Consider the following 12,498-nt stretch of genomic DNA (forward strand, 5'->3'; position numbering starts at 1 on the left):
CCCAACTTATTGTGGGAAGCTTGTGAAGGCTACCCAAAACGTTTGACCCAAGTTAAACAATTTAAAGGCAATGCTACCAAATACTAATTGAGTGTATGTAAACTTCTGACCCACTGGGAATGTGAGGAAAGAAATAAAAGCTGAAATAAATCATTCTCTCTACTATTATTCTGAAATTTCACATTCTTAAAATAAAGTGGTGATCCTAACTGACCTAAGACAAGGAATTTTTACTAGGATCAAATGTCAGGAATTGTTAAAAACTGAGTTTAAATGTAGTTGGCTAAGGTGTATGTAAACTTCCAACTTCAACTGTATATATATATATATATTTTTTTTTTAAATTTCTTTGACAAAATAACAATATTCTCTGGATAATATTGATTTACTCCCTAATAATAATACAGCTAATTAGAATTATGTTATTGAGGACTGGCCAGTAACACATTAATACATTAGTTATTGATAATTCAACCCTTAATTACTTTACGGCATAATAAATTCCTTATTTACTACTTATATATATATATATACACACACTTATATATACACACACTTATAAACTACTTAATAGTGGCTAATATGTGAACCTTGTATAAAAAAATAAATAAAGTCGAACACTCTATATGTGTTCATAACATTTTAATGAGTAAACCTCAACCAAAGATTCACAATGCAGTGCCTTCTTTAGGAATGGTTAATATGTGTATTTAATGCATAGTGTTACACATGCTTTTAATTGATAGGAAAGGTAGAAGAAGAGACAAGAAAGACAGGAGGCGTTTTACATGTTAGTCATTTAGCAGACGCTCTTATCCAGTCGTCTGTGGCACTAACCACTAGACCACTGCAGGCCGCTCCATAAAGACATTTTTCCATAAAGACATTCTTATATACGTCTTTCATAGCAAAAGGATTTGTCATTTCTCAAATATTAAAAGGGTAATCTAGGAATGGTACACCCATTTTTTAAACTTTTAAATTAGACACTCCAGTTTACTGTTGAAACAATATCTATCCCGATTACTGTACACCCACTTAAGGGTATAACAAATACGTTTTGTGCAAATTAGTGGTTAGAGGACCAATTAGAGAACAGAAGAGGAAAGGCCCCTCCCACTTGTGACATGTCATGACTTCCTTGAACCACCTATTGAGATGTGCCTTTTTGTTAAGTTGATCATGTGATAAATGAGATGAAAATGAGACTAAAGTGCATCTTTAATGATATATAGCCGTTAATTCTTGAAGAATGTAACTTAAAATGTCTCATGAGCTTAGTGCTGTCCTACTTCACCACAAGCCAAAATATAAGCTTGTTTTACTATATGTTTTGTAAACAATGTAATTGTAATAAAAAAAAACATTGTAAAGCTTACAAAACATGGTTAAAGCTATCAGACAGTCACCCAAACTTCTGTCTATGAATTTAAGAGATACATTTCTTCAGCTCTCTCCCTAAGCTTTTTACAAAAAAAAGTGTCAGGGTTACTGTTTGTTTGAATCCCATATTGCCCCTTTAATAAATCAGTAAATATATTTCAGGTTATTCATCTTCACAAATAAATCAATACAACAGTAAGGCCCATTGAAAACAACACTCACTCAGCAGGATGTGCCCAGGGAAATGTGAACACACAATATACTAGATAGGATATGCAGCAATAGGCTACCTCCTTCACCAACTCTCGTTCTTCCAGAGCATGCCAGCCATTACTTTAAAAGATAAATCTCCCAAACGAATAGCACTTGCACTCAGACTGCCAATAAAACCTTGCCCTTGACTGCATCACGGTAAGAATTTAAATGGTAAGAAACATCAGAATGAACAAGGTGCTCAGCAAATAAACGGAGCTGAACAAACTGTGCCCATGATCAAAAATGGATTCGTAAGGGTAAGGGTAGGGGTAAGGGTAGGGGTAAGGGTAGGGGTAGGGGTATGGGTAAGGGTAAGGGTCAACAGTCGTTGTTGGGCCATCTGAACAGATGTAATCGCTGTCAGCATCGACCCCACTGGAGATAAATTGGACAAAGCCTGGCTTGTCGGTCTTGATATGGGAGTCGATCCAGGTCTGGTAACTGGACACTCTGGTGTAGACCCCAGGGAGATTGGGCCGAGCGCAGCCATGACCCCAACTAACAACCCCAGACTGGACCCAGACAGAGTTCTGTTGAATCACCATTGGACCTCCTGAGTCACCCTGAGAAGATGGAGCAAAGTCATTAAAAGAAGGCACGCTCTAGGAAATGAATTGGAACAGGGCCCAGTTTATCAAAAGTTATCTGATCAGATTTCGGCAATCTGATTGGATTAAAAGCATAGAAATATAATGAATAGAACAGGCGTATCATTGACCTGAATGGGGACGCCCGTTCTATTCATTCTATTTCTATGCATTTAATCCTATCCGCTTGCAGAAATCCGAATAGATAACTTTTGAAAAACTGGGCACTGTAGTAGAATAAGATGGTTTAGCGTGAAATGTACCTGACACGAGTCCTTGCCCCCTGCCAGATCACCAGCACAGAGCATGTTGTCTGTGATTGATCCGGCCCCATTGAGGCAGTCACACTGTCTGTTCCCCACAACTGAAACCTCCACTTCTTGCAGATCCTGGGGGGATGGGATGGGAACTGAAGGAAATAAAGGAAGACAAGTGATGGGAGATTAAAAATGGGAGGTAACAACTTTATGACAGTTTTCATCAGGTTGTCAATTTCCATCGCAATAAGAAAATGTTTTTTTTTTTTCGTATGCATCTGCATTGTGACCACTGGGGATACTGTTTCACATAAAACATCATCTCATCAACATCTCCTACAATGGATCATGAATGTGTCCTCACCTCCTTCATTGATGTTACCCCAGCCGGTCACCCAGCTATCAGTACCATTGTTGAAAACACTATCACTTGCTGCCAGACAGACGGGTAGAATGTAGTTTGTGAAGTCGACTGGTGAGGAGAGTTTTAGCAGAGCGATGTCATTGTCCTTTGTGAAATTGTTGTAATCTGGATGTATAATGATCTCAGCCACAGTTCTGGACACTTCGTTGGAGTTAATTCCCTCCAGGGTCTGTCGACCAAGGCTAATGTTCCAACCATTTGGGTCTGAGCTTTGTTGGAACGAAAAAATGTAATTAAATTAAGATGGATCAAAGTGATGAAATATAAGATGAACATGGAATTAACGGACAGTTACATTTTGGAAAACTTATTTCAAGAGTTGCGCTCAGCTGCATCACAAATAATAGACATAATCATTTATTTGTATTACAACTTTTATGTCCCCTTTATCTCACGCTAACTCACCTGGCGAAGCAGTGGGCTGCAGACATCACCCACACCTTGTTGATGAGGGACCCACCGCAAACATGTCCGTCAGACATTTGGAGACTTGCCTGCCAGGGCCAACTTCCTGCAGGGGCATTTTCACCTCCCACTATTTTGTTGTTGAGTGGAGGGGTGCCACACACTAACATAAAAATAGAGATTATTCGAATTAAATACTCCACATTTGCCATTGGTATTAGATCAACAATTTATATAGGAAACCTATAGTATGATATCTGCACCGGGATTTCAGCCAAACTAATTTTAGATGAAAATACAATGTCAGAAACTCATGTTTAGCACTTGGAGGGTTCCTCAAGGGTTCTGTCGGAAGGGTGATGGTTCTATGTGGAACCATACTGATCCAAAGAATCCTTCGAGCCCTTCAATGGTTCTTTGCACTTTGCAGAAAATGATTATTTCCTCATTTGAAGGGGCGGTGGCTCAATAGAATATTTTGGGGAGTGGTTTGCTCACAGCTGTTTTTGTGAATGTCTGAGTGAGTGTGTCATGCCAGTTTATCTAATTTGTTGTGTTATGCAATTACATGTTATAGATGTGACCTAAGGACGGGAAACCACAGGAAGAGGCGACCTGGCACGCAGGCCGGGCTTGTCATTTTGGAAGTATGTCAACAATGGGCGGCTAGGTACTGAGTTTCCCAAAATTCCCACACACAGATGGAATTCTTGTCCGGGGCTCAGGTGAGTCAGAAAGTAGGGCGCAATATGCAAACCGACTGTGAAATATATACTTTCTCCTTTGAGTCAAGTAAAGAGGAGAAAAATGCATGTTACATGCCTGAAAACCCAGAGCAGATGACGGATAGCGAACTTGAAATTGATCCTGACGAAAGTGAGTATGATTCGTAGAGAAAGCTGATCCATGCCTTTTGGCCGATCCATTTGTGGTGAAGAAGTAGTTGTGTTCTGTCAATTCGATCAGAGTATCCAGAGGTGAACTTTTTGTGCTGCTCATATGGCGTTTCAAGACTCGGGGACCAAAGCGGTGTCCTGCCTTTGTTCCGAACCCACTATGGTGTTTGGGGATAGTGATATGTAGGGTTAGAGGGTGGTGCCATTTCCCCTTTTCCCTTTTTTTGTTGAATAAATGTGCAATGCACTTTTCAAACTTTGAAAGGATACAATAAGTAACAAAGTGTCTAATCTGCCGGAAAGCCAGAGGGAGATTACATGTTATATACACTGAGTGTACAAAACATTAGGAACATCTGCTTTTTCCATGATATTAACTGACCAGGTGAATCCATGTGAAAGCTATCATTCCTTATTGATGTCACTTGTTAAATCCACTTCAATCAGCGTAGATGAAGGGGAAGAGAGCAATTAAAGAAGGATTTTTAAGCCTTGGGGCAATTCAAATCTAATCTAATTTTATTGTCATATCAACCGAATACAACGGTTCACCTTACCGTGAATTTTCTTTTACATTTTGAATTTATTTAACCAGGCAAGTCAGTTAAGAACAAATTCTTATTTACAATGATGGCCTACAAGGGAACAGTGGGTAAACTGCTTTGTTCAGGGGCAGAACGACAGATTTTTACCTTGTCAGCTCAGGGATTCAATCCAGCAACCTTTCGGTTTCTGACCCAACGCTCTAACCACTAGGCTACCTGCTGGTTTCTGGCCCAACGCTCTAACCACTAGGCTACCACTAGGCTACCTGCTTACTTACAAGGCCTTAACCCACAATCCCGTTCAATAAATAGAGTTAAGAAAATATTTCTAAATAAACTAAAGTAAAAAAATAACACAATAAATTAACAATAACGAGACTATATACAGGGGCTACCGGTATCGAGTCAATGTGCTGGGTACAGATTAGCTGAGGTAATTTGTACATGTAGGTAGGGATAAAGTGACTATGCATAGATAATAAACAGCGAGTAGCAGCAGTGTAAAATGTAAATAGTCCGGGTGGCCATTTCATTAATTGTTCAGGAGTCTTATGGATTGGGGGTAGAAGCTGTTAAGGAGCCTTTTGGACCTAGACTTGCGCTCCTGTACCACTTTCCATGCGGTAGCAGAGAGAACAGTCTATGACTTGGGTGGCTGGAGTCTTTGCCAATGTTTTAGGGCCTTCGTCGGACACGCCTAGTATTTATGTCCTGGATGGCAGGAAGCTTGGCCCCAGTGATGTGCTGGGCCGTATGCACTACCCTCTGTAGGGCCTTACGGTCAGATGCCGAGCATTAGCCATACCAGGCGGTGATGCAACCGGTCAAGATGCTCTCAATGGTGCAGCTGTATAACTTTTTGAGGATCTGGGGGGACCCATGCCAAATCTTTTCAGTCTCCTGGGGGGGGAAAGTTGTTGTCATGCCCTCTTCATGACTGTCTTGGTGTGTCTGGACCAAGTTAAATCCTTAGTGACGGAGACACCGAGGAACTTGAAGGTCTCGACCTGCTCCACTAAAGCCCAGGGGGCATGCTCGGCCCTTTTTTTTCCCCTGAAGACCACGATCAGCTCCTTTGTCTGGCTGACGTTGAGGGAGAGGATGTTGTCATGGCACCACAGTGCCCGGTCACTGATCTCCTCCCTATAGGCTGTCTCATCGTTGTCAGTGATCAGGCCTACCACCGTCGTGTCGTCAGCAAACTTAATGATGGTGTTGGAGTCGGGCACAGCCATGCAGTGAACTGGGAGTACATGAGGGGACTAAGTATACACCTCTGAGGGGCCCCCTTGTTGACGGTCAGCGTGGCAGATGTGTTGTTACCTACCCTTACCACCTAGGGGTGGCCTGTCAGGATGTCGAAGATCCAGTTGCAGAGGGACGCAAATTCTCACATGGAATAGCCTTCATTTCTCAGAACAAAAATAGACTGATGAGTTTCAGAGGAAAGTTCTTTGTTTCTGGCCATTTTGAGCCTGTAATCGAACCCACAAATGCTGATGCTCCAGATACTCAAATAGTCCAAAGAAGGCCAGTTTTATTGCTTCTTTAACTCAGGACAACAGTTTTCAGCTGTGCCAATATAATTGCAAAAGGGTTTTATAATGATCAGTTAGCCTTTTAAAATGATAAACTTGGATTAGCTAACACAACGTGCCATTGGAAAACAGGAGTGATGGTTGCTGATAATGGGCCTCTGTACGCCTATGTAGATATTCCATTAAAAAATCTGCCGTTTCCATCTAGAATAGTAACTTACAACATTAACAATGTCTACACTGTATCTCTGATCAATTTGATGTTATTTTAATGGACAAAAAAATGTGCTTTTCTTTCAAAAACAAGGACATTTCTAATTGACCCCAAACTTTTGAACGGTAGTGTATATAACATACTATATGATTAAGATGAGAGATGGTTACAATTCAGTCAGTCAGAGAGGATTGAGAAGTGGATTGAAAATCACTTATTGGACTTAATGTAAACTCACCAGTGGCTGATGACGGGCCAACCGTTGAAGTCATGTCTACAATAGTAGTGATGTCTCCAGTAGTTGCTGGGGGGAATAGACAGAGAGGTTGAAAACCAAGCACGAGCACTTCCTGTAAAGCCCTGTAGCCCCAAAATATGAGATTTCCTTTTTTTGTTTAAACGCTTGTTTGTTACGTTGTATCATGCGGCAACCACTGGTTGATGTATATTATTTTGGGACATTTTGATAGTAATTATAAACCAGACAGAAACAATGTCTGCTACATAATAACAAAACAGGCTTTTAGCATTTAGACTTTTGCTAGTTGTTTGAATGAGGAAGTGCTAAGCACCCCCAAAACCATTCTGCTCATGATCCACTAGAAATTCATCATCTAGCAAATTAGGCACATTTGGGCAGTCTTGATACAACATTTTTTTTTACATAAATGCAATGGCTAATTGGATCAGTCTAGTGGCCAAAATCTAAATTGCACCTGGGCTGGAATAATACATTATGGCCTTTCTCTTGCATTTCAAAGATGATGGTATAAAAAAATACAAAAGAACGGTTGTTTTTTTCTTTGTATTATCTTTTACCAGATCTAATGTGTTATATTCTCCTACATTCCTTTCACATTTCCACAAACTTCAAAGTGTTTCATTTCAAATGGTACCAATAATATGCATATCCTTGCTTCAGGGCCTGAGCTACAGGCAGATAGATTTGGGTATGTCATTTTAGGCAGAAATTGATAAAAAGGCGCAGATCCTTAAGAGGTTTTAATATAATATCACAAAATTATTCGTGATACTTTTGATACTTAAGTATATTTTATCAATTACATTTACTTTTGATACTTAAGTATATTTAAAACCAAATACTTTTAGACTTTTACTCAAGTAGTATTGTACTGGGTGACTTTCACTTTTACTTTAGTCATTTTCTATTAAGGTATCTTTATTTTTACTCAAGTATGATGATTTGGGTACTTTTTCCACCACTGTTTATAAGTCATCTGACTAGGGCTAGCTAATGTTAGCAATCATGGCTACTTAGGCCATACACATTGTATTTACTGAAGACAATACTTCTAAAGCGATTCAAACACTTTTGACATCATCTAAGCTGCATCATGTGGTTTTAACCAACAACAAAGTAGGCAAAGATTAGCTAATTTACTAAATTAAACAATGCATGGAATGTGTGTATAGAAACTACACTAAAACACTATGAAAACAGTTGTGTTCCAAAATCTTTCATTCTAAATCACAGATTATCTCCAGTGATATTGTAGCAATATTAATTTCATTTAAGTGTGCAAGTTAATTTGCATTCCCATGGATTCTTTCTGTAGAATAAGGAAGTAAATTGATTTATCTGTGCTAGTTCAATCACTATGAAGTGATGTGATCTCTGCTTGTTTCCTGTTATCTATAAGTATCACATGCTGGTTTCAGTCTTCTATAATTCAGTCAGAGTTGAAAATGTGGAATTGGACACAATGTAAACTCACCAGGAAGAGCAGTGGTCACCACACCTTGTGAAACAAAAGGGTGAATCAAGGTCAGCCAAATGAAATTCACATGTAAAATAGTAGCACAATCATCATCAAACAAAGTGGATAAAGTACTTACCCATCATCAACAGAAGCAACACGGAAAGCGTCCTTTGACCCCCCATTGTCAGAAGCTCTTTTTCCGCTCAAATCTAGGAGCAAACATGATTATCATTATCGTCATACCCCCGAATATCATTATCCCCTTCTTCAAAACTGACTTCATTCACAAATATGTTAGACGAGCTCACCTGTTTCTGTGTAGTTCTGTTGGGTTGGCACTATACATGTACGACTCTATATACTGTAGACAATGGGGGCTGGTCAATGACATCAATGAATGATCTCTATGACATGTACTGCCGTTGTGACAAGTGCACTCACACAATTTAATGCTGTATCTAAGAATAGCTAACCTGTTTCTCTGCGTTCTTTCTTTTATCCAGATAGCTGGCACTAGGCATACAGTATGTCTCTGAATGTTCTGGTAGCAAATACCTACCTAACCGGTTTGAATACATCTTCCACCGTTGATGGGCCATCACCAGGGCAACTCTTAGAAAAAAGGGTTCCAAAATGGTTCTTCGGCTGTCCCCATAGGAGAAGACTTTTTGGGGTCTAGGTACAAAACTTTTTTGTTCCAGGTAAAATCATTTTTGGGTTACATGTAGAGTTCTCTGCGGAAAGGGTTCTAAATGGAATCCAAAAGTGTTCTACCTGGAACGAAAGGGTTCTTCTACGGGGACAGCCGAAGAACACGTTTAGATTCTAGATAGCATACACTCTTCAGGAAACAAAGGTACTAGGTTAAGGGTCTGTGAGAGGGTTTTGTACATGCAGTAATGTAGGCATTTTTTATGCAGAATAGTGTAGATTAACTGGAAGAATAAACCGATATCTTGATATGCCTTGCTCATATACAGTACCAGTCAAACATTTGGACACACCTACTCACTCAAGAGTTTTTCTTTATTTTTACTATTTTCTACATTGTAGAATAATAGTGGAGGCATCAAAAATATGAAATAACACATATGGAATCATGTAGTAACGAAAAAGGTGTTAAACAAATCAAAATATATTTTAGATTTTTGATTCTTCATTGTAGCTACCCTTTGCCTTGATGACAGCTTTTCACACTCTTGGCATACTCTCAACCAGCTTCATGAAGAATGCTTTTCCAACAGTCTTGAAGGAGTTCCCACAAATTGCTGAGCACTTGTTGGCTGCTTTAGCTTCACTCTGCGGTCCAACTCATCCCAAACCATCTCAATTGGGTTGAGGTCGAGTGATTGTGGAGGTCAGGTCATCTGATGCAGTACTCCATCACTCTCTTTCTTGGTCCAATAGCCCTTACACAGCCTGGAGTTGTGTTGGGTCATTGTCCTGTTGAAATACAAATGATTGTCCCACTAAGCGCATACCAGATAGGATGGCGTATCGCTGCAGAATGCTGTGGTCGACATGCTGGTTAAGTGTGCCTTGAATTCTAAATAAATCACAGACAGTGTCACCAGCCAAGCACCCCCACACCATTACCCCTCCTCCTCCATGCTTCACGGTGGGAACCACACATGCGGAAATCATCTGTTCACCTATTCTGTGTCTCACAAAGACACGGCAGTTGGAACCAAAAATCTCAAATTTGGACTCATCAGTCCAAAGGACAGATTTCCACCGGTCTAATGTCCATTGCTCATGTTTCTTGGCCCAAGTAAGTCTCTTCTTCTTATTGTTGTCCTTTAGTAGTGGTTTCTTTGCAGCAATTAGACCATGAAGGCCTGATTCACACAGTCTCCTCTGAACAGTTGATGTTGAGATGTGTCTATTACTTGAACACTGTGAAGCATTTATTTGGGCTGCAATCTGAGGTGCAGTTAACTCTAATGAACTTGTCTTCTGCAGAAGAGGTAACTCTGGGTCTTCCTTTCCTGTGGTGGTCCTCATGAGAGGCAGTTTCATTGTAGCCCTGATGGTTTTTGCAACGGCACTTGAAGAAATGTTCAAAGTTCTTGAAATTTTCCGAATTGACTGACCTTCATGTCTTAAAGTAATGATGGACTGTCATTTCTCTTTGCTTATTTGAGCTGTTCTTTCCATAATATGGACTTGGTCTTTTACCAAATAGGGCTATGTTCTGTATACCACCCCTACCTTGTCACAACACAACTGATTGGCTCAAACACATTAGGAAGGAAAGAAAATCCACAAATGAACTTTGAACAAGGCACACCTGTTAATTGAAATGCATTCCAGGTGACTACCTCACAAAGCTGGTTGAGAGAATGCCAAGAGTGTGCAAAGCTGTCATCAAGGCAAAGGGGGGCTTTCAATATTATAAGAATATCAATATTGGTGCCCACCTCTAGAAAATACCCTAAAATAAAAGCTTACATTCTCTACGGTCGCTTCATATAAAACATTTGTTCTAAAATCGAAAAAAAAAAATGCTGGAGTATAGAGGCAAATTAAACATCTTAGCTTTACTATACAAATACATATGGTGTTGAGTGTATATCAAATCAAAGTTTATTGGTCAGGTGCACAAGGCAGAGTGAAATGCTTGTTTGCATAACTGTCTTCATGTAACGCCCTGGCCATAGAGAGGGTTTTTTGTTCTTTATTTTGGTTAGGCCAGGGTGTTACATTGGGTGGGCGTTCTATGTTCCTTTTTCTATGTTTTTGTATTTCTTTGTTTTGGGCCGTGTGTGGCTCCCAATCAGGCACAGCTGAAGCTCGTTGTTGCTGATTGGGAGTCACACATAAGGAGCATGTTTTTCCTTTGGGTTTTGTGGGTAATTGTTTCTGTTCAGTGTGTTTCCTGTCAGTACTGTTTGGCTGTCGGTTTTCCTGTTTTTTTTGTATAGTGTTCTCTTTGTTTGAATTAAATGTCAAGATGAACACTAACTCCGCTGCACCTTGGTCTTCTTCCGACGACAGCCCTTACACTTCAACAATATAGTGCAATCCATCATTCTTTTTTTTGTCATAGCTGTCATCCATGAATGTCAAGATTCTTAACATGAACAAACAATGTATTCTTAGTCATCGTAGCCACATTTATACCTTATTTACTTGGCTGTAGTACATATATATTTTTTGTACTATATTGTTCTTAGTCATATACAGTATGTGTATACTGTATTCTAGGCATTGAACACTGGCCACTTAAAAAAAAAAATAATGTTTTACCCACTTTACATGTGTATATATACTGTATACATTGTTCATGTTAAGAATCTTGACATTCTTGGATAACAGCTTTGGAAAAAAAAGAATGATGGATTAGACGGTACATGATGAGTGACAGTGGATCTCGTAGAGCATGTTGAAGATTATTTTTCTTAACCAGAATACAACCTGAAACACAGCTGTTGCATAACAAGAGGTCAAATAGAGGTGTGGGAGTACAAAGGATCAGAATGTTCACTTCGAACCGCAGCGCCAAGTCTAGATTCAAAAGGCTTCTAAACAGCTTCCTCCCCCCAGGCCAAGACTGCAGAAGAGCTAATCAAATGGTTACCCGGACTATTTGCATTGACCCCTTCCCCCCTTTTTTAAAAAATCTATGCATAGTCACTTTACTCCTACCTACATGTACAGTATTATCTCAATTACCTCGACTAACCTGTACCCCCACACATTGAATCGGTACCCCTGTATAGCCTCCTTATTATTTTATCGTTGCTCTTGTATTGTTTACTTTAGTTTATTTAGTAAATATTTTCTTACCTCTTACTTTTCTTAAAAGCATTGTTGGTTAAGGGCTTGTACGTAAGCATTTCACTGTAAGGTTTAAACCGGTTGTATTCGGGACATGTGACAAATACATTTTGATTTGATTTGTTACGCTTTAGGCTAAGAATGAACAGCAAAATACACAAGAAAGGCTCGATCCTGATGCACTTTGATTTGTCGCTTTGAACGACATGGGGAGCACGACAAGATAAATGGACGGAGGAAGACACCAAAGGGTTTCTTAGTTTGATTCGTGAACGAGACACGTTTCCCAAAACAACCCACATGAAAAAATACTATAGCATACTATAAAAAAAATACCATAGTATTCACTATAGTGTTTTTGCAGGCTTTACTGTAGTCATTTCACCTAGATGTACTCCATACAACTTATTTATGTGAAATTTCCTTTTGTTATTTTTAATACAATTGCAAAAAAGTCAAAAAACTGTTTGTCATTATTATGCTTTGTCAGGAA

General features: G+C 39.5%; 1 protein-coding gene across 1 annotated transcript; it reads right to left on the reverse strand.

Moving 5' to 3' along the window:
- Positions 1-692: 692 nt before the first annotated feature.
- On the reverse strand, positions 693-8,645 carry LOC115201689 (tryptase). Its single transcript, XM_029765512.1, has 8 exons — positions 8,534-8,645; positions 8,362-8,434; positions 8,241-8,264; positions 6,743-6,808; positions 3,312-3,474; positions 2,847-3,115; positions 2,489-2,634; positions 693-2,201 (listed from the first exon to the last, which is right to left on the reverse strand). Exons 2-8 carry the CDS (start codon positions 8,405-8,407, stop codon positions 1,803-1,805), a joined length of 1,113 nt encoding a protein of 370 aa, XP_029621372.1. The 5' UTR covers positions 8,408-8,434; positions 8,534-8,645; the 3' UTR covers positions 693-1,802.
- Positions 8,646-12,498: the final 3,853 nt, after the last annotated feature.

Source organism: Salmo trutta, chromosome 10, assembly GCF_901001165.1.
Source record: "Salmo trutta chromosome 10, fSalTru1.1, whole genome shotgun sequence".
In the NCBI taxonomy this organism is placed as follows: Eukaryota; Metazoa; Chordata; class Actinopteri; order Salmoniformes; family Salmonidae; genus Salmo; species Salmo trutta.